We start from the raw sequence: 22,307 nt of genomic DNA on the forward strand, positions 1-22,307 counted from the left end.
CTGGACTGAAGAAAAAAAAGTTATCTCAAAAGTCCTGGTAGAAACTTCATATACTGTGGCTCCTGTGAAGAGCTGTATATATTTTTCATAAGGTAACACTCAGTAAAAGACTGTCCTGCAGCTTTTTAATAATAAACAGGGATGACACAATCACTCTGCAGTAGCAAAGTGTGTCCTGCCATTTCTTCTGCTGTTGGTTATTAAAAATCCCAGGAATGAATGCATGTTTGTACAGAAAAGAACTTCAAAGATCTGATCAGCAATCGACATGGTTTGTAATCTGTTTCCCTCATACCAGCCTGGTATTTTCCCTGTGATAGCATGCAGACACAGTTATGCTGCCAAGAAGTACAAATTCTGGCAAAGAGATCATCGTAAAGAGCAGACATAATGATGATGGTCAGTTTTGAAACACTGATTCGTGCAATTGTGAGACACCAGTGGTTATCAATGAGTCTTCATTAGACTGATTTTCAATTTCCCTTTGACATATTTTAATCGACATAAGAAGCGCTACCGGGGCTAGGCTGATGGTGGAGTGACCTAACGCTAGACTGGGCAGGTCTTTGCAGAGTAGTGTAAGAAATGGTATAAGCACAGTGTCCTTGCACTCCTGCAACGTCCCAGCCTCCAGCAGGTTGTGGTTTAGAGACTTCCCAAGACAACTGTTGTGTTCAGATCACGAGGTTTAACAGGTTATCCCAAGTGAATTTTAGTCTTACCTTCGGTCCCACAGGTCCAGGCCATCCTATTGGTCCTGGCATCCCAGGGACTCCTGGGGGACCTGGTCTACCCTTGAACGGAAAACATTGATTACAACAATTAATTTAACATCATTCCTACGTACAGGCCTCCACTGCAGACAGGGGTTATGGAGGAACATAGTCTTTTTGGGAAAAGACCCACAAATTCTTCTTTACTTTGTTTTTAATTAAAAAAAAACCTATATCATATTCACAATACAGTTCGATGCTACTGGAGTGTGGGCTCACAGAAATGCTAGGTTACACTGGTTCAAATAAGTAGATAAGCTACAGAGTAAATCTACATGCAATCATAAAAATAATCCTAAAACCCCACTATCAATAACTTAAATCCTCTTTTAATTTAATAAGATTATGTAAATAAAAAAGTCCTGCATATAATTATATCAGTACGAATCCAATTTACATTAAGAACAGAACCAAATCTTTAACTATGATATTCCTATTTTTATTTTCTATTATTCTTATTATGAACATTCTCATATTGCTAGCTATAATGGCTCTTTTATTAGCTACTATATGGCTAGCAATAACTACATACATACAGCTATTTACCTATTTTAATTACTGCCTGTAGATCACTCTTTGAGTACCTCCTAAACCACTGCAGATTAGTGCTATTCTGCTGCTTTACGCCACTTGACAATATGATCTTAGAAATGTCATCATGACAATCTGGGGCTCAGAGTGACCTCCCATGAGTCAGACAGCTGTCAGCAGGATTTACATTGTTTTATTTCAACCTGGGCACCTTCTCTTTTGGGACCTACTAGTTTTTGTCAGAAGAGTGAGTACTGATGTAATATGTTTAAGGTTTGCACTTTCTTGTAGATTGGTGGGTGACTCTCTCTCTGAGATATTACTGTTTTGAACACTTGCATTTATAGAAGCAATTTTTTTTTTTTTACTATAGGGCATTTGAAATTTAGATTAAAGAAAGAGACCTACTTGTTTATATGTTTGATATTTATTTGAATTATTAATTGGTAGCTGGTGTTAAAATCCTTTGTATATTATTAGAAGGGTGTTAAAATCCTTGGTATATTATTAGAAGGGTACTTCTTTTCCTGGTTAGTGACTACCCCCTGCTTATCTCTGATTTCATCCTGCATTTCTGTCTTCTTTTAAAGTTAATTACATTAAATGGAAGCACTTAGTGACTGAGATAACATATTCTGTTTCATCACATGTAGGGGCACATATTTTTGACAATATATCATGGCTCATATGTCACCAAGCATAGGATTGTAGTCAGCATATTGCATTGGTGCCAAAACTCTATATGTGTACTCATTAATGGCTATTCTTCCTTCACGGGTATTTGGCTGAGCCTTGTTTAGACTTCGGAGGCGTACAAATTTTGATTTTGCTTTGGGCTTTTTAAAATACATCTTTTATGATAGCTCCCATACTCTGCTTCCCTTGTCCACAGAGATATAGTTCAGGTAATTTCCCACTCTGTTTGAATTCTCTGACCAGAGCCACATGCTCTTACTGAGGGAATTTGTCGAATTCAAGCCAACTGGGACAGCTGTCCAAGCCAGAAGGCCCAGGTCTCCAGCCCTGTGCCCAGAGCTCCCTACCACCTGCCCTGGGTACCAGGGGAAACAGCACAAACCTGGTAAACTTCAACATTAGCTAATTTTTATTTAACTATTGCCTGCACCCCTCTCTGACAGCTGCTATGTGTCAAGTATTAGACGGATGTCTGAGACAGGACCTTCATTCATACCTTTCTTCCTGGCCTGCCAATCTCCCCCTGCCAGAGAAAGGAATATGTTAGTCTCACAGGCACCACAAGAAGCACAGTGGCTCATTAGTTAATGCATTTATTTAAAAAAAAAAAAAAAAAAGAAAAAGAAAAAAGGGAATATCTTTGTGTTCAAGACTTTGCTTCCAGAGGTAAAATGAGAAGAACCGCTTTAGCAGAGCTCCTTGGTCTTTCTTGTGTTTTCTGCCCTAAATCTACAGTCACTCCCTTCTATAGCAAAGCATGTGTTTGTGTGCCCAGCTTCAGCTATAAGGCTTGTTAAGCATCATAATGGAGCAAATGCTTTGCAGATCTGAAGCCATAATTTAACATGCAGACCACTTTTAATATCTGAGCTGACCCGTACAATTAACACTGCATGGGGGAGAGCTCTGCTTCTCACCTCCTCCCAGAGGCATAAGGCAGTCAAAGGCTGTTGGATCAGTTAAATCACTGACTTGTGCACCTGAGCTGCTTTCTTAACACATACTGTAGACATAGATAGCTATCACGAGAATCCATAAAAAATATTTCAAGATTGAAAATGAACACTGAAAGATAAATATTTAAATTGTAGCTTCAAACCAATTCACAGCTTTACATTCAAATTAAAGCAAATCTCCACATCCAAAAGTCCCACCAAACAGACAAGGAAAAAAGTGAACACGAGCCCCCTCTCTCTCTTTAACCCCTCAAAAATACACCAACTCCATAACACAGACACTTACTTTCTCCCCTTTTGGTCCCATTATACCAGGAATTCCTTGTGGACCCTAGGGAGAAAAGTGAAAGCATTAGTAAGAAGGCACTGGTGGTTGCCTTTCCTCAACACATGGCCCTGCAGATGACTCCTGGAAACAGTGTGAACACCCCAGGTTGGGGTGTTAGTTGTGATGTTTGAACATGGCCTCTAAATCCCAGGTCTGTAGCACTGCTGAATGGCAGGCTGGAGAGTTGGACAGACATGAGAAGTGCAGGGTCATCTTCTAGATGAAGAAAAGTAGCAAGAATCAAGGCCTGGGGCAAAGGAGAGATGAGAAGTGAAGAATTAGTGACAATGAGGACATGGAGACACTGCATCAGGTGGCAAAGGAGGTCAGACAAAGGGATGGTGGAGAAGTGGCATAAAACATGTGGGATGGACTCTGCAGTGTGGTATGGTCTTGGAGGATTGCCACCACTTCTGAATCCTGAAGGTATTTCTCTCTCTCGAATAAGGCTGATTCTCCTTTCAGGAGACTTTTAAATCCAGGTAGACCTTGAACCTCATCTCAAAAAAAATAAAAAAAAAAAAAAGAGAAAACCCAGTTTTGTTTCTAGAATGCTTCGGTTCACAGACCACATTTTCTTTTTGAATGACTGAGGAAAAAAAATCCCATGAGTGTGCATCAGAGGAGTGTTAGATGCACTGTACAAATCACACACTCGTTTTGGATCCTGACTGTCTTATACTGTCCAAAACATGATCCAAATTGTACATGAATAGGAGCAAAGTATACCCTCAAATGCAAATTACTACAATTATTTTAGTCAGTAGAGACATATTAAGTTTTTCAATAGCGTAAATCAGAATGTACTCTATTAGATTTAGAGCCAAATCTTGTCTTATTGCTTTCATTTACATATGAGTTACATACAGTTACACATATGAGGAATTATACTCTGAGTTATATCATTACAAATCTAATTCTCCTTATGAAAAAGCATTAAAATTCAGCTCTGAGTCAACTGCATGAGCTTTTACAACTCCTTTGAAAGTCATGCAAGCTGCAGCAGAAAAGAATTCAGAAATATTTCTTAGATCTTTTTTTTAATGGTAGCACAGTAACATTTCTTTCCAAGTGATCATTGTCATAAAAGCATTGCTCAGAGGATTGCTGGCTCTAACATTATCCCATTATAAGACAGAGTCCTACAATTTATAATTAAAATTTTCAAAGCCACGTTATACCCACCCTACTATCTGCCATTGTGATAAAATCTGCCAGTCTATCTCTATTTAAAAACATTCTTGGAGGGATCATAGATAATTTGGTTGCAAGATTAATATTATTTATAGCAATAGACCTTGCAGAACAATAGAATTTATATTACCAACCTCATAATTTAAGTCAGAGAAAGTATTAAAAGGATTTTTGAAAAAAATAAGACAGTCTAGCAAAGACTGAAATAACAACTGCTTCTTTCACATGTACTGCAACTCTGCATTGTGGCCAACCACAGCTGTTTCATAATGCAGAGAAGATGTTTCTCAATATGGGGCAGGACAAATGTTTCCCATCACTTCTCTCCACATCTCATAATTCACATGATAAATTAATCTGCCTCATCCTGCATCTCAGCAAGGACAAAATGGCAGAACAGAAAAGTCAAGGTTCATAAAACAAGACTTTGTGGCTTTCATATTGCACCTTCTAGACTATTTAAAAATACCTTCTGAAGTATTGACTTCTAAATAATCAACTAAGCTCTTTGCCACATAACCGAACCTTTATTGTCATGGACCGTCCTCAGTTTTTAAAGAGCATTTGGGTGCTTGTTAACTCCTCAGGCTGTCAAAAGCCTCAGTCACATCTTTGCTGCAGCGAAGGTCCCTTGCTGTGCCTGCTATTAGCTATGCTGTAATAAAATCAGCACCCAGGGGCCTCGAGGAAGATCAGCATCCCAAAGCATCAGGCACGGAACAAAGGGATCACCTGTGCCCCAGGAGAAACTGGAAGTATCTCTGTGAAAAGCTGTATTTTTCTTTGGAGGGAACAAATTGAAATGGAAAGGCAGATAGGTAATCTTCTCCACACTACATAGATGTTCACAAAAACCTTCTCCCTAGAGGTGGACCGTTTCCTCAGAAGATTTCTGACCTCCCTCAGAAGATTTCTGAACGTACACACTGTAGAAAATGAAATGGGAAATCAAAAGGACTGGCTCAAGGCTACCCAGCAAGTCAGAGGCAGAGATGTTGCAGGTCAAGCTAGGAGATCTCACATTTCCTGAATCCCATTCCATTGCCCTTCTGAAGCCTCTCCTTGTCTCTAATGTTTACTGTGGGTGTTTGCCTTCTCAGGGAGGTACTCCACTGATACTCCAGTTCATTGCACCTCTTGTACATCCCCTCCGTGGGCTCTTTCCCTTACACGAAAGACAACAGAGTCTAAAGCAAAGAAAAAGCTAGTGAAAAGCCTCTGAAGGAAGTGATTGCACCTCATGGAGTTTTGATGGGTGCTGCCCACCATAAAACTCCACGAAAATCAAGGGTAAACTTGAAACTGACTGGAGTGTGCAAGGCAGGGATGAGAACATAGGGTAAAAAACCGACATGATTTATGCATAGTCATATCAAATGACATTCAGTCAGAGCTTGGTGTGCTTATTAAACGGCAAAAAGCACTTGCAGAAGATATTTTACAGCTTTCTAAGGACCTTGGAGCAAGTGAGAAGGACCTTGGAGCAAGTGAGAGAATGATATAATTTAATCACAAATGCATCACTCACCTGGGGCCCAGGAGGCCCTGCGGGGCAATGCAATTCAGGCAGAGAGGAAGACTCTATTGTCTGGAGCTCTTGCCACAGCTCTTTCATATCCAGGGTAAGCAGCTTCTACATAACGTAAAATACAGGAGTGAACACGCAGCCATGTGTAGCCTGTCAGAGAAACACATAAAAACCCAGCCACCAGACACTACAGCCTCAAGAAACTTTATTCGCTCCCTTAGGGTTTGTCACAAGGTTCTCTTCACGGATGCTTGAACATTAGCACTTCAGCATAGCCTCCTGCCCCACGCTTCCTCCTCTCGCTGAGGCACGTCGCAGCCAGGCTGTCACAGGCCCCTCCAAGTCAGCGTGGGACCCCGGCCTATTCTTGGACCTGACCCTGCTCTCTCCATCCCACTTTACAAGTAGCAGCTTCTCTCCAAAAATAGCGTCTTGGCTCTAATAATAGAGACTAGGCTCAGCAGGGGTGCAGGCAGCATGAACTTCACTCCAGAAGACACCAACCTGCAGGCATTCATTCACTGCAGAGCAGAGTTGATGCCTTTAAATATCAGTGAATGACTGATCTTTTGACTTCAAAATCAGGCTTGCATGAGCAAACTGCTATTTTCATGTCCTGTGACAGAAGTAATCTCCCCTGGAAATACAGATGAACACTGAGCCTGGGTTAACACAACTGCTCTTCAGCTTCCAGTTGAAAAGCTGTTTACCAGAAAAGCTCCAACTGGAGACTCCAAAGCACAAATTGCTTGTAGTGAGTTCGCATGGTTCCCATCCTTCTAGTAACTTCTTAGTTTTATTTCACGTTTTTATGAGGCAAATGGTGTGAAGGGTGATTTTACACTCTGATTACTCTTTGGGCTGCTTGAAGGAATGTCAGGGGCCCTGGTCTCAACCTCTTCCCCACTGAAGGAGTACATCACATTTCCTAAGGAGATCTTGTCTCTTGGTCTCCTTTCTGTGGAAACCATGGCACAGGGAAGGGAGGGGATGAGGAACGGGGAGGCAACTACGTTTTGGTTTGGGGCGGTTAGCACCCTGAGCTCAATTCTGATCTCTCTGAAGACAACAAGGTATTTTACACTATTTTTTCTTGTCAGTTCTTGTCAGAGATCTTTCTAATCATTATTTACATGACACTAGCAATGATCACAGCATTTGCATATGGTAAATGAATAGTAGAATCAAGAAACAGGAATTACCCAGTAGGTAGAAAAATTATTTTTGTTAGGATGGAAAATACATTGGAGTTAACAAACCCTGGCAATAAGTGCCATATCATTGTATCCTTTATGTTTTGTATGTTAACATATATATATGGATGCATACCATATAAAGTAGGTATGTGCCTAGATGGGCAACTGAAAACTCCATACCAGCAACCCAAACACGTCCTTCCTGCTGCAAAATGAAACGATGGGAATAGATTCCACAGGAGGATTTTGAGACCTTCATTTCACCTACTGGGTAAGGCAAATATGATGCAAAACAGGACACATATACAATATACACTCTGAAATCATTGTGCAGGATGGGAAATGACCTTTTTGTCCTTACTTGGTTTACTGCATTTCCATTTCCTTTAGTTCAGGATTCCCTTGCTCTAAGGAGGGTCCCAAAACAGATTAAGGAGAATATTTTAAGTTACTTGAACTAATTGCTTGAGCAAACCTAGCCTCATTTTATTCCTTGATCTATTTGAGGTTTACTTCAAGCCCCACTCTGTGATACCGCAAAGCAGCACTCGAGAGGATGCTTCAGTTTTTATCAAACACAAGAGGTCACGTAAAAAGAAGAAGGCGGCTCCCAGGCCACACTTACAGTGCTCCAGCTGTGCCTGAAGTAGGGTGGTGGAAACAGGGGCGGTGGAGGAGGGCCGAGGAGACAGCACGCTCTGCGACTGAGCTGTTTCTTCTGTTCCAAACAAGGGAGATCTGTTCAATACAAACACTCATCCGTTGTCTTGAACACCACAAACATTTCTTACAGAATAAAAGGAGTTTCCGTTCCACAGGATTTTTCTACATCCTGTGTGCCTTGATTGTAATGCTGCAACCCAAGCAGGAATTTAAGAAACTGGGTGGTCCCTGAGGTCTGTAAGATCCTTCTTGTGCTGAAGGCTATGCAGAATTTTAAGCTCTTAATGTGTCTGTGACATGGGCTGAGTTTGGAAAATTTCAGATAGGCAACATTAGAAAATAGATTTAAATAGTTCTCTCTCCCTTCCCTGTTCCAAAAGTCTATTAGAAATAGCATCTTCTTGTTCCTGTTACAGCTCCAGTGTTACCAGGAAGCACTCTGTGCTGTTGCTCACCAACCTTCCCCATGGACTGAATGGCTTCAGGCACTCTGTTGTAACAGAATGGGAAGTTGTTCCACAGCACATTTGCTTATATTTCCCCTGGGACTGAAATCTGGTTGCTTTATTTCTGATTCGTGCATTTTCACTAAGAACAAATATTCTGCCACCCAGATTTAGCTGATAGCTTTGCCATCAACTGACTGGTAAGACGGGATCTCACTTGTGTCTGGCAATGTATTTACCCTTTTCTAAGAGGGAAACCTCCATCAGCAAAATAAGCAGCTGTGACCAAAGATTCAGAGAGAAAGGATGTGAAGATGGTGCATCTATATTGTCTTTTTTTTCCTGAATCTATTTAGTCCTTGGGTGAGACATCTCTAATGAGGGTGGGGGCCTTCTGCAAAGGTTTGGCCAAAGACAGCAAGTGTTTATTTGTGTTTGTTGGTTTATTCCTCTGGCTAGTGGCAGCTGGAATGGGTGACTGTGAATTGAAGGATCGCACAGAGTCAAATACAGACGGAAGAAAAGCCCATGATGAACTATCCTGTATTAATAGAAAATATCAAAATTAAGTTTCTAGGCAAACAAATCTGACAAAATTGCTAGATTTGTGTGCAAATCAATCACAGGCTGGGTATTAGTCACATCTCAAGGTAAGGTAGATTTTCTGAGGGACAGAGATAGAGTTTTTCAAATGTCTCAGAAAATGTACTACGTCAGTTCCACCATCCCTCGTTAATGGGGACAGCATTTTCCTCGGTCCTGAAGCACAGAAACCAGCTGCCCAGAGGCGTGTGATGCAGCAGCGTTCACGAGTAGTTTCTGTTACCCAGATTTTTCTTCTCTATCAAAACACTATGATGTGTGATGATACCTTTGAGAGATGAGTCAATGAAAATCTGAAAGGATCCATAATGAAGACTCTTCCTCAACTCTTATGCAGCTGTAACTATGGTCGTCAATTTTTACCACACAGACTTCTGTGGTTATCTTAATTTTGGGATTGTATTTGAACATATTGCACTGGGACTAAATTGTGTATTATTAAAGCAATTACAGCTTGTAATTTAACAGGATATAAGATGTTATTATTATTTTATTTTAGGCCACGTTCCAATATTATCACTCTTTCTTAGTATTACCATAAGGAAATGATCTAGATACATTTCAATAGGATTATTATAATTCAACAAGAATAAGAATATCAAAGCTGGCCCGATGTGGCTTAGTTGCTAAGAAATCACTACCAGGCACTGTAGAAAAATGTTTACATTACTGCAGTTGTACAGCTACTTAAAAAAAAAAAAAAAAAAAGAAGAGGCTAGTAAAGTGTTGTTCTTTAAATATTTTGCAAAGATAAGATTAAATATATATGTACATCTATAACTTTAATAGGATACTTGTTATGTCCTCATGTCAAGTTTTGTGTTATAAAATATTGGTATTTTCCTAACCAAGCTGATAGCAAAACAGCCATTGATTTCAGTCTTTATAGTCTTATTCTAATACTACTGTACCACAAGTTAGCTTGAAACCCAGTTTAGGTTTGCTGGTATAAACATTGAAAGCATGTAGTGATCTCCATGTGAAAACAAACAAGTAAAAAGGTATCTAATTACTATTACTATAATATAGAATAGGTATAAATTATATGATGATGTAGGTAGTTAACATTTCAGGAGGTCCATAATTTGCCAGGGCTATGTTCTGAAAGGTGTAGTTGTAAAGCAAATAGTTAAGAAAAGGCTGGTCCTAGACCCAGGGACCTCCCACACTCAGATATGGCAGGTGGATATGACAGAAGAGGGAGTAAAAAAAATGAGTCAGTCACAGAATGACTACAGGTATGACTGCTATAATTTGCTCTTCCAGTAAGCACTGTATTTCATTTGTATGGACTTCGTAATTGCGATAGATCCGAGATGTACAACCATTACAGTATTGCCTTGTTTTGCGTCTCCCAAAAGGGTTACCTTGACAGGCTTACAGACTCTCTGCAAATGCAATGTATATTTTTAGGCTCCAGGTTACCTTTGTTTGCTAAACACAGCTTCAGAATACTCCAGTCCCCATCAGTGGAAAAAATCTCAGCCCAAGAATAGGACTGTCATAGTTTTCTGCGAAATGTGAAGACCCTGCCTACACAGAACGCGTGTTCACATATCTCATATGGACACTGCTCTTTCAGCAGCTTCACTATCAAAGAATGTACACAATAAGAGAAGGAAGATAAAATTAAAAACTCCTTATAGGACTTGTCTAAGTGGCAATCGTTTTCAGAGAACATAAACATTACCATAGCGAGCTTTAAAACAGAAAGTCTTTATCATTTTCAAACTCAAATTATTTTTATGTCTCAGACTATATCCTAATCTAATTCAAGAAAGTGACAGTATAAACCTGTGGGTATACTGGCAATTACTGCTTCAGAAAATAACATATCTTAGATAAGCTATTGCAATGTTTCATTTTCTTCCTGCAGACTGCTTGCTTCTGACCACAGCTGGAAGTTGGGAACTCGGATCCGAGACGGTCCAACGCAGAGGCAGAGAGAAGCCTTCACCCAGGCTGAGTCCCCCAGAGTGGGGGTCATAGACCCCTTAGCCCTCCTAGAGCTGCTCCGAGAGCTGACCTTCAACTCTACGAACCCCTCCAGCTGCAAAGGAGGTAACCAGAGAAGTGCTGTCCTGGGTTCAGGTTAGAGTTACAGGATTTCATTGAAAAAAAATCCTAAGTAAACCATGAAAGTGACTTTTATCCTAAAATCACAAAGCTGTAGGCCAACTGTCAGGAGGAAAGGACAAGAAAGGAAAATGATACTTAACATGTGTTTCCCTTCCTATTTGTGACCACAGTCATCCGGCAAGCCCTGACGGGAAGCCAAGCTGCTGTCCAAAGGCTTGTCACCCCGACAGCAGTGCTGGTGGCCTGCCCAGCTTGTGACGGGCAGGACTCCGCTAGACGGAGACCTCTGATGGCTGACACCCCATCGCAGGTTCGTCTCCCACTTGGATGGCATTCAGGGTTAATAATAAACAAGCTGGGCAGACCATTCAGTAAATGAATGTGGGCTTGTCCAGCTGGTACTGAGACTTTTCATCTGCTTTGCTGTCGTTTTTTCAGGCTCCTCTTACCCTCCTTGCAAGGACAGCAGCGTGCCATGGGCAGCAGCCACCTGGTACCATTCTGACTCAGGTGCTTCTTCTTTTTAAGTTAGAAAATTTTAAGAGTTTGTCAAAAGTGCCTTTTGAGAGCCATACAGGCCAAAATCCTTTATTTACAGAGCAGAGGCAGGTATTACTCTCTCCCTTAAAGCCTCAAACATATGTGCCAGCATTGAAAATATACACTTTAAAATGTGTTTTACAAGGCTTTGTGACCCTAAATGTACTATAAGCACATATAAGCAGGGCAGGGAATACAGCCTGAGTCTGGAGATGGGTCACGTTAGCAAATGGTCTGCTTCTCTCAGGACCCTTTTCAACTTTGGTCTTATGGTTGATGGCCTAAATACATCTTTTCCTACAAACCAGCTAATGTAAATATGCCAAGGGAATACATCAAACCCTACAGTTTAGGTAATGCTGCCTGCGCAGAGGAGACAGTGACCCAGGAAGCTCCCATGGGAGTTACAGGATGAGATGTGGGGCTGCATCTCTCACCCGCTTCTGTTTTCCTCCTGCTTGAAATGGGGCTTGAGTGTCTCTAAGGAACAAAGCAAAGCTGATCAGAAATTAATTCCCTGTCCTTCTGAAAGAAAATTAAAAACTCCAGTGGAAACCTTGCGAGTTTCTTTTCAGCCAAGAAAAACTCATAAAAAATTTGAAAATATTTTGTTTCTAATCCCCAAAGTGTCAATGTGGCAGCCGCAATGTGTACTTTACCAGCTAGAGCACACTCAGAGCTGTCATAATAAATAAATAATAAAGGCATTTAAAATCAGTTGACGTTCGAAAAGCTCAACAAGAGCACGAACCCTGGCACACTGCCTGGATGGTGGATCTCGCTGTTCACCCGGCCGGGGGAGCAAGGACACTCTGTCCTCCGTCCCCACCTAATATTCAGTCCCTGTCCCCCAGCATCTCCCAAGCGCCTCCCACGTGCTCACCAGCAGCGAGGTCCCAATGAGCCCCTCGCAGCCCAGCCCATAACTGGTTGGCAGCAGCATCTTTGCAGGTGAGCCTTAGAAAATGCTGCAGAAATGGCAAGACTCAGCAAAGCAAAGGGGCCTGTGAGATATCTAAGCAAGGGAAAGGCCTGTTACTGCCCCTATGTAAATATTTCAAACATTTAATCTGTGTGTATGTGCATGTACGAGGGCAACACATACTCCAAAAGATTATACACTGTTCTCTCAGAATGATTGCAGAAGGAAAATTCTGAGATCAGTACAGAAAAACAGAGGAGCGTTTGCTTGGGCTGGCTCTGTGCTCCAGTTTCACAGGAACATGAAAATCCCAATAAAATCTGAAGGGTGGAACACTTCTGTGGGTTATAATATGGGTTTATAACATAAACCCAGGGCTTATAAATCCCAATAACCACAACAGGGCTATTTTGTGCAGTTTTTCTTCTATTGCCTTCAATTTGCAGAGGTCCAGAGCTCTGGACACTGCTAAATGATGTTGACAAATCTAGGTGCTCCCCTTCAGTGCACGGGAAACTGAGGCACAGATAAGTTAACCAACTTCCCCAAAGCCACAGATGACTCAATACCAGGAGCAGAGTTCCAGTCTGGTAAACCACAGTATCTCATTTCAGTCATTTTATGAACCAGATGATGAAACTCAACTGCTCATCACACCAGAACAATATCATAAATGCTCTGCGTATTAAAGCCGAAGAACTTGCTACAACCCATAGAGGAGCCTGAAACCCTAAAGATTAATGCAAGATGACCGCTGCATCAGCCCTGGAAGACTTCTGCATATCATTCACTGCCACACAGTCGTCTCCTACTTTATCTGTGAGATCAGTAGCAACAAAGCTGAGAGACGCCAGTGCCGTCCTTCTGCAACTGCAAGATCGTAATCTGCCAGTGCTGGCATGGATTAAAAGTGTACTTGACTTTGATGTTGCTCCACCATATGCTTAGGCAGTCCCGGACAATCCCTATGAGACTGTGGGTGTTGCCGTATGCTCAGAAAGACTTCAGAGAAATGCTTTCAAAATCCTCTTTGAAACTTTGCTACCATGGACTAAATTGATTCCTCACAACTCCCTTGCTGCAACAGATTCACAGCCCAGCTGATTTTATTCTCCTGCCTTTCACAGAAAAAAAAAAACAACTGCATTGACTTGGTTTTGTAAGAAGTTGTTAACTTTGTAGTTTCAAGAAGCTAAAAAAAATGTCCATCAACGCTTTTCCCAGGTTAGAAGACTACTGAAATTGTAGCACTGCCTTCTTCAGACAAATCATCTCCCTTTACTTGTGTGCATTCCCTGTGTGCATGCATTTATGCACACACACTTACCAGTTCCTGGAAAAAATGGCTAACAACTGCTTTTCTCTTTCCCCCTCCCGGTCTCAGTCCTCTTCTGCATTCTTCCTACATTCATCTTCTCATCCCAAATGCCCTTTTACCATTACAGTTGTGTGACTACAGAAAGCATCCTTCTCCTGTTTCCTTTTCATTAAAGCTGTGATTCCTTGGAGAGGAGAAGGGAAGGAACAGAACATCTAGGTTGAGGTCTGTTAATTCCTGTGGGATTTTTCTTTCTTGCCTGTGTCTGAGCTTCCTCAAAGAATTCCCCCTTGAACTAAAGGGCTTTCCCTGTTTTCTTCTACCTACTAAGCCTCAGCATGAAACAGGCGTCTTGGGTTAGTCCCATGTTGCATTACAGTTGAACGTGCCTCCTCATTTTGCAACCACACACCATCCCAGCACCAAAGGTTAAAGACTGCAGGGATGCACAGCCTATGCTGACAGCAAACTTCCTCCTGCATAAACACAAATGGTGTTTTTCTGTAGTTTTAACCAGGACTAGTAGCTCCTTTTGCTGCAATCATGCTGCTGGTGCTCCTGTGCCAGTACAGCTCATCCATGGGAAACCTCTGTATCCCAAATTAATAGGTTTTAAAAATTAATCCTACAATCACAGAATCATAGAATGGTTACGGTTGGAAGGGACCTTCAAAGGTCATCTAGTCCAACCCCCCTGCAAGGAGTAGGGACATCTCCAACTAGATCAGGTTGCTCAGAGCCTCATCCAACCTGGCCTTGAATGTTTCCAGGGATGGATCATCCACCACCTCTCTGGGCAACCTGTTCCAGTGTTCTACAACCCTCATTATAAAAGAATTTTTCCTAATATCTAATCTAAATCTGCCTCCCTCTATTTTAAAACCATTACCACTCATCCTATCACAACAGGCCCTACTGAATAGCCTCTCCCAATCTTTCTTGTAGGCCCCCTTGAGGTACTGGAAGACCGCTATCAGGTCTCCCCGGAGCCTCCTCTTCTCCAGGCTGAACAGCCCCAATTCTCTCAGCCCATCTTCATAGGAAAGGTGGTCCAGCACCTTTAAGGAGGCTAAAATGCAACATCAACTGTTCCTTCCCTGTGCAGGGGTTTGGTAATACTGACAAACCCACAAATGAACTCGTTATACTAGGAGCAGAAGCCTGCAAGCACTATCTGTCTGCAAATATATAGGGAATAAAGCTGGCTTTACAGCACTTTGGATTGCTTGTTGGTGGAGTTCCCGTCCTTTCACAAAAACACCTGATTTTGAAACAGCTTGCATTGATGTGCTGGAATTTCAGCCTTCACCTCTGGGTCTGGTCACAATAAAAATCAAGCATTCACCAGCACATGCAATACCTATGGACTACAGCAATGACACAGCATGGGCACACTTCCTCGAACCAGCTGGGATCCCCATGCCAGCTGCAACATCGCTGAGGTTGCATTTTGGACTGGTTGTTGCCTGTCAGAAACATTCACAGGTTATAGAAAAACCTTCAGATCGGTTACCACTTCCTTCGCTGGAAAGCCAAGCAAGTGCTGCCTCAGCTCCTGGGTTGACCTCTGATCCTGATGGGAGGAGCACTTGTTCTCCACAGAACAACTACCTGAAAAGAACTGGTCCACATAGTCCTTTGACACACATTTATTGGAGCCAATGAACCTTCATAATACTCACCTTAAGCAGCGTGTAACTGAACCCTTTCCCTTCATTTTGCATTATAGTCACTGAACCTTTTTTAACAAGCCTAGAGCTTTGTCATCCGGTAATGCCACAAGTAGCTCAGAAGCCCCTTTCCTCTCCTGCATGTAAGACCCTGAGCTGTACTGAAGAAGCCTGTCGTAGTTCAGCCCCAACGGGGACCAGACTACGCAGTCTCTCTCTCACTCTGCCCACTCTCCGAGAGAATAGGAGGAGATTTGACAAACAAAAGAAAACCAGGAAAAAAAAAAACCAAACACGCGGGTTGAGATTGAACAAAAAGTAAATTTAACAGTAATGACAGAAGAAAACAATAGAGTGATGGAACACAAATACAGTATAATAGCTCACAACAGATCTCTACATCCAGTCTCTTCCAACTAGGAGGGCCTCCCTTCAGCACCCTCCTCACTTATATACTGAGCATGATGTCAGATGGGATGGAATAGCCCTTTGGCTAATTTGGGTAAATTAACCCCAGCTGTTAGCTAATTAGTTAACTATCCCAGCCATAGGGGCTACCAGCTTCAGTTCTCCACCCAGCTCAGGTAAATATTAACTCTATCCTGGCCAGAACCAGGACAAAGCCTTGCCACAACCAGCTTCCCTCTTCCTCACTAGTGGCCGTGTCCTCTTCTGATTTCTCTCCACTGCTGCAAGCAAGGCAAATGCCACAACCTCCTGAACAGCTTCTGATGTCCTTCCCTCGTCCCTCACTGACTGGACCAAGCGGGCTTCTACTCATCGGGCTGCTGCTAATTTCACAGGACCTCCTGGGGGTCCTTTGCTATTGCAGCTTGCGTCGGTCTCCCCCTTGCTTGGTGTAGGCATGAAGTCACGGACAGCCTGTGCACCAGCGTGGCTGACCTGCTCTCATCTGACTCAGCCCAGGCGTTGCACCATACATCACCAGAGAAGTGTCTTTGAATCCCAAGGTAATTTCATCCCTGAGTATTATCTGCATTGACCTGAGCAGGAAACCCAATTTGGGATTCTCACAGTTGTACCTACCAGGGGAGAAACTACAGATAAAGTCAAATCAGATGCTTCTTTAACCTGTTTTTATTTCAAAGACCCATTTACTTAAAGCAACAGTAACCACATCATGCCAGACTGTTATTTTGCTACCAGTCCAAGCCTTTCCCCAGAGGAACTGCCTCCTTTCTTGGCTTAGAAGGGTAACCACTACACAACCCTTCTTTTGGCTTATCTTTCTAGACACTCATTTGGGCTACCAAGTGCAAATGACCAATCCCAGGGCTATTTTCTTCTCTCAAGATGAAGAGAGATTCTGTTGAAAGAATCTGTTGCCTCCCTTTCAGGCTTCTGTGAGTCACAAACAAGATAGAAAGCTTTTAAATGCCCAGCAAGTCCAGCCCTAACACTTTTGCCCAGTCAGATCCACAGCCAGGTGACTGCCTTCCCTTATGGCAAATGATACTTTGCTTTCCTTCTCCTCATGAAGCTGTAGCCTTTGCCAGTGGCTCATTTCCATCAGGAATTTTAATCTAACCAAAGCTTTCCTGCTCACACCTGTTCCACGAGAAAACCCCAACCGATGGCATCAGGATGCTGGGCACCTCCTGGGCCCACGCTGACTTTTCAGAGCAGGGCCAAGCTTCCCTCCCTGGACTGATATTTTTGCCCCTGAAAGATTCAGCTCTGCTTGCTCGTCACACTTTGGGCTGTTTTCCCAGTGGCCTCTGGCTGCTGCCTTTGAGAGTCTTCCAGCTTTTACTGATGGTCTCATTTTAAATTCCTCCTGCATCTTTCTCACTCCTGAAAGCACTCTGATAATCTTTTTCCTTTGTGATTTTACATAAATAAATATTTACCACCATTCTCCTTAGAAATGAAAAACACTTGCTTGACATCTCTACTATCTGTTTTGACAATATTTAGGGTACCTGCAGGTTGTTTCATTAGAGGGGGAAAAAAAAACCCCACCTGAAGATGGAGTCAGATATTCCTTTTACAGAAACCCAGCCAGGATCCTCACTCCCTCAATGTCAGGAATCACCACTTGGTTTTGTGTTTTCTTTCTCCCGCTGTTTCTCTCACAAATGTACAATGCCCTCTCCTGTTAGCATAGTGACACAGGGGGTACCAAGGTCCCCTCCCTGCTCTGCCCAGCCAAGGCTGTCATCCTGCACAGCTCCTGTTCCCAACCCACTTTGCCCAGCACCGCAGCTCTTACTGCTCCAACTGTGTTGGTCCACGAGAAAGCCCAACTGTTTTCTGCAGCGATCTCATATGAAGTCTGGTTGTGGGTTAAAATATTAACACCTTCCCAATTCAAAGAGGCTATGCCACCCACCCAGTGAGGCACGGTGTTCCTTTTCTTTGGGAAAACAATAGGAAAAAGGCAAAAAAAGTGTGAGGAATCCTGCCAATAGTGCTCAGATGTTACTGTCCCATTTTGTTCCTTTCAATTAATCAACGATATTTTTTTCCATAGGGCTGTGTATCAATATCAATCGTAGAGAAAACTCAGTATCAAGGGATAAATCTGTGGCATGCATAAAAGTCAGTTTGGGTCAGAAGAAGCATTGAGATACTGCTCTTCTCTCCAGCTATTGATGATATTTTAAACACTTTCCCATCTCTCCATAAAACCCCAGAAACCTTCAGCCTTGCTGAGTAGAAGAGGGGAGGAGAAAGAAGGAGGGGAGTAGAAGAGAGTCTTTCTACTACCTGAATTTGGAAGGCGGTTTTCTTCAGGCTGGTTCTTACTGGTCTGCATAACTCTACTAAAAATGAGTATAAAATTCACACCTAGTTTCCATTATGTGAGCGTGAGAGTGAAGGCACTCAGGCATCCTACTCAAGCGCACAGCGCAGGAACCTCAGTAGAGCAGAGCGCTGAAAAACGCTTATAAAGGACACCATAAACACAGTGGCTTAACAGAGGGATACCACAGGCTACCCAGAAAAGAAACCTGCTGTTTCCAGGAGGGCTGGAGCCACCCACCCCTGGGGATCTTCACTGCCATGTGGAACCACAGCCATGTGCTTGAATGTGTTGCCATATTATTCCCTGAAGCATTTCATCCAGAAATGACGTGTCTCTCTCTGGAGCTGACATGACATCCAAAATAGTTCCAGAAACAAGGATGCAGTGTTGCTTGAGGCTGATGGGACTACAAGGTGGACTTGGCAGCAAAACAGACAAAAATCCACCTTATTCTTCTGTCCTCAGTTATTCTACAAACACTCTTCCCCCTCACTGGTTGTTTATCTCTGCTTTCTAGTTGCTGCTTTGTGACCCGTAAATCTTTTCATTTGTGACCTGTAAATCTTTTCATTTGTGACCTGTTGCTATGCAAAGACATGCAAGGAGAGAAATAAAAGCACTTTTAGCCCAGAAGTTTTCAGACGTACTTGGAAAATACCCAAATGCATTTTCTGAATTATAGGAAAGACAAGTTGTTGCTTAAGAACATCCTCACTGTTAAATGTGATTAGTTTTAGAATGTGCAAGTATAGTGCTGAAATTCATTCTTTAAATGTGAAAGTACATCTTGGCACCAGATACAGATAATTGACTTAGCTGACAGTCACAGAACACTTGAGAAGCCATTAAAACAACCGAGAAATTAAATTGAATTAATTCACCTTCTGTACCCACTGTGAGATTTCTACCAGAAAATTAAAAACTTTTTGTTTTTTTTTTTTTTTCTTAGGACATGTTTCTTAAAAAACAGATGGAATCAAAGCTCTACAGGAATTTTTGATCATGTAATTTTTCATACCAAATAGCCCTGATTAGCAAATAATAATGGCACATATATATGTAACAGCTCGCCAAATATGGTTGTTAATCCAGCCCTGCAGTTGGGGGATTATGACTGAATTATCAATCATATGTAATTTTTTTTCACATAGTACCAAGTAATCATTTACAATATGCTTGTGACAAAAGCCCTGCTAGGAGCTTGCTGCGTATAAAGGTGATTTTCAGTTGCTTGGCCAGAAGAGCATGGCGTGGGGCTTTCCCACAGAGCGCTGCATGGTGTGGGCATTTGGCCAAACGGACACATTAGGAACCAGATTTCCCAATAGGATTCCTTCTCCGAGCCTAAAACCAGAAGCTGCTGGCCTGCGGGGATGGAGGAGGAAGGGGCTGCGGTCGGTGGCAGTCGTGGCCTGGGGAGCCCCAGGGACCGCGCCACGGAAAATATTCTACTGTGAACAGTGGAGTCCAGCCCTAAGAGAACTCGGGCAGCATCTGCTGCCATCAACAACTGGTTTCAAGGGCTGTAGGCACAGGTTATTGTTTCATGACGTGATATTTGGGTGGAAGATTAGCCTGCCATCCCTGAGTGCTTCTTCTAATTTGACACTATACCATCCTTAACACTAAACCTGTACATGTGGCATTACTGTTGTAAAATATTTTATTGCTGTGCAGCTATTCTAGCTCAGCTTTCTCACTAGTGCGGATTTAGGGATACAAACAGTTTTCATAGCTCCTTGTTAACATAGCTGAACTGCTGATAAAATACTGAAATACCCTTCTGCCCCAAAGCACAATAATAAGGACAATAATAAGCTATGCATTTTCCTTCATATTTGCCTCTTCTACTAGGTTTTCAGCAGAAATGGGAATTTACCCCTCAGAAGAGAATGGACTTGTTTGTTGAACCCTTATTTTCTTAAGAAAACAGTTTAAATGGCTTCTCTAGACACACAAGCGTGTGTGATAGGAGAAAGGCCAGGCCATGTAGGCGACGGAAATGTGAAATTCTTGTTTGTCTGGGTGGCATCTACAAGTGTCAAATAAATGTAAAGCTCTTCAAAACAATTTTTGAGGTCTAATAACGTACATGCTATTGCAAAGCGATTTGGAATATATCAGAGAAAATAAATCTTGATGATTCCTGTACCTCAGCATTAACTACTCTAAACATGATGGAAAAATCATACCCAATTGAACAGAAATGATAACAAATGTAAGAGCTTTTTAGTATCCTACAGAGCTCAGCAGAAAAAGTTATTAGTTCCTAAAGATTTGAAACAATGGATTAAATTGTCTTTCAAAGGATGTACTTCTTCAAACATCAGGCTTCTCTAGATGTTATCTTAAAAGCTATCTGAAATGACTATAGAACCCTAATGGCTGTGTTATTAAATGTTACAGGGCTTTTCCCCAAAGGATAACTGCATTAGTCTCGTGGTCCTCAGAATCTTATTATTGGAATAAGAGTATCTTTAAATGAATGGACTGTTCAAACCATTGGGAGTGAACTGCAGTGTAGTAGCTCTGCACATTAAAAAATATATTTTTAAAAACCCCTAGAAGAAATCATGCATACTGTTACTGTTATTTAGTGCAGACATCTATCATCTCACACAAGCCACCCTCCTGATCATCCTTCTCTCTTAAACACCTTCAATGTAAAACCATCTGTCTCCATGGTCACACCAGAGACACAAGAGACAGGCCATGTGTCTTTAGATTAATCTCTAAGGTTGATTTTACGTACAGTTGTAAAATGTACAGCCTTTTGGTCACTGTCTTTGTCTGAAAGACATGGTGAGGATCCGTAGGTGTAGCTGACCTTGACTGACGAATCTCAGTTGAACCATCTCACATCTGACACTGAAGGAATCTAGGATGTTAGTTAGAAGCATCTCTAGTGACAGATACAGAATAACAGACAGAAGGTGGGAGACAGCAATTTGCCATAAGTTGGTGAAAGCTCCTCAAAGGAGAGGTGGAGTCAGAGCTCTCACCAACTTTCTCCTTCCTTTGCGTGGAACGTGGCTAAAGGAAAGTCCTGCTGATGAAACGGTGAAATTTATTAAGTGGGATTTCCAGTGCCCTGGCTCAGCTGACAACTAATTTGTTTTGCCTTTGCCTAGCAGGGATTTTCCATGCAGTGGGCTCTCGTTTGCTATGTAAGTCATCCGAGTATTTGTTAGCGTCGTAGCCAGAGCCAGATGATGTTTATTCTGCTAACATCCAGTCGGGCTCCGGCAGCGCTCATTGAGGTCAGGGCTTTATTTATAGAAGCAGATATACATTGAGATTCATTTTCTTTCCCTTGCCATAACCTACCTAAGCTCATCCAAAATAGAAAGAAACATGCAGACGTGCAAGTCATATACTAATTGTGCCAGATCCATGAATTAGCACAGTACCATAGAAACCAACGGAAAAAAAAAATCATTTTAGAGCAGCTGACGATCTTGTCTGTTACTTCTCACAGGGAAGGGAGGGGTTTAAAACCAGAAATCATAAAGCAAAAACCAAAACTAACCAAGCCACAAAATGTCCCGGCATGTGGCAGAACAGGTCTGCAATGCAAAATCCCTCCACTGAGACCTGCAATTTGAAGTATTGATTCTTTTCTCCTGTTCTCCCAATCACCGGAAAGTGCAAGAATCAGAGTGCAGAGAGCTCCAAGCAAGGAAAGGTAACAAGACTTAAAGCAATTTACCTGCTGAAACTGAGAAGACGTTGTCAACGTACGCAGTCTGAGATAAAGCAAAGCAGAAGAAAAGCTGCAGGTAAGATCCCCAGGTACGCGGGCTGAGGACCAACATGCTGGCTGCGCCCTGGCAGCTTCCAGCTGAGAGGCGCAGGGCGGCTTTGGGGATCTCTCTCTCTCTCCCTCCCTGCCTTGCCTGCTCTCTGCCTCTTCCCTCTCCGTGGGATGCGTGTGTGTGTCTGTGTGTGTACGTCTCTCTCTCTCTCTCTCTTCCCCCCCCACCCCTCCCAGTGCCTTTAGGAAGAAAGAATGCCAACCATTTCCCATCAAATCTTCTCCTTACACTAGACACGGTTATATTTAACTCCTGTGCTGGATCAGTTGCCCCTATTGT

The 22,307-nt window shown here is 42.3% G+C and overlaps 1 protein-coding gene across 1 annotated transcript in view; it reads right to left on the bottom strand.

Annotated features, from left to right (window-relative positions):
• Window positions 1-22,046, bottom strand: part of COLQ (collagen like tail subunit of asymmetric acetylcholinesterase) — a 43,329-nt gene extending 21,283 nt beyond the window's left edge. The window contains exons 1-6 of the mRNA XM_086741586.1: window positions 21,923-22,046; window positions 7,828-7,940; window positions 6,007-6,111; window positions 3,243-3,287; window positions 2,497-2,523; window positions 723-794 (exon numbers count right to left, since the gene is read on the bottom strand). Of these exons, the coding sequence (XP_086597712.1) occupies window positions 723-794; window positions 2,497-2,523; window positions 3,243-3,287; window positions 6,007-6,111; window positions 7,828-7,940; window positions 21,923-22,028 (468 nt within the window). The 5' untranslated portion in view covers window positions 22,029-22,046. The remainder of the gene's footprint in view (window positions 1-722; window positions 795-2,496; window positions 2,524-3,242; window positions 3,288-6,006; window positions 6,112-7,827; window positions 7,941-21,922) is intronic.
• Window positions 22,047-22,307: the final 261 nt, after the last annotated feature.

Source organism: Chlamydotis macqueenii, chromosome 2 (genome assembly GCF_036417535.1).
Source record: "Chlamydotis macqueenii isolate bChlMac1 chromosome 2, bChlMac1.mat, whole genome shotgun sequence".
NCBI lineage: Eukaryota > Metazoa > Chordata > Aves > Otidiformes > Otididae > Chlamydotis > Chlamydotis macqueenii.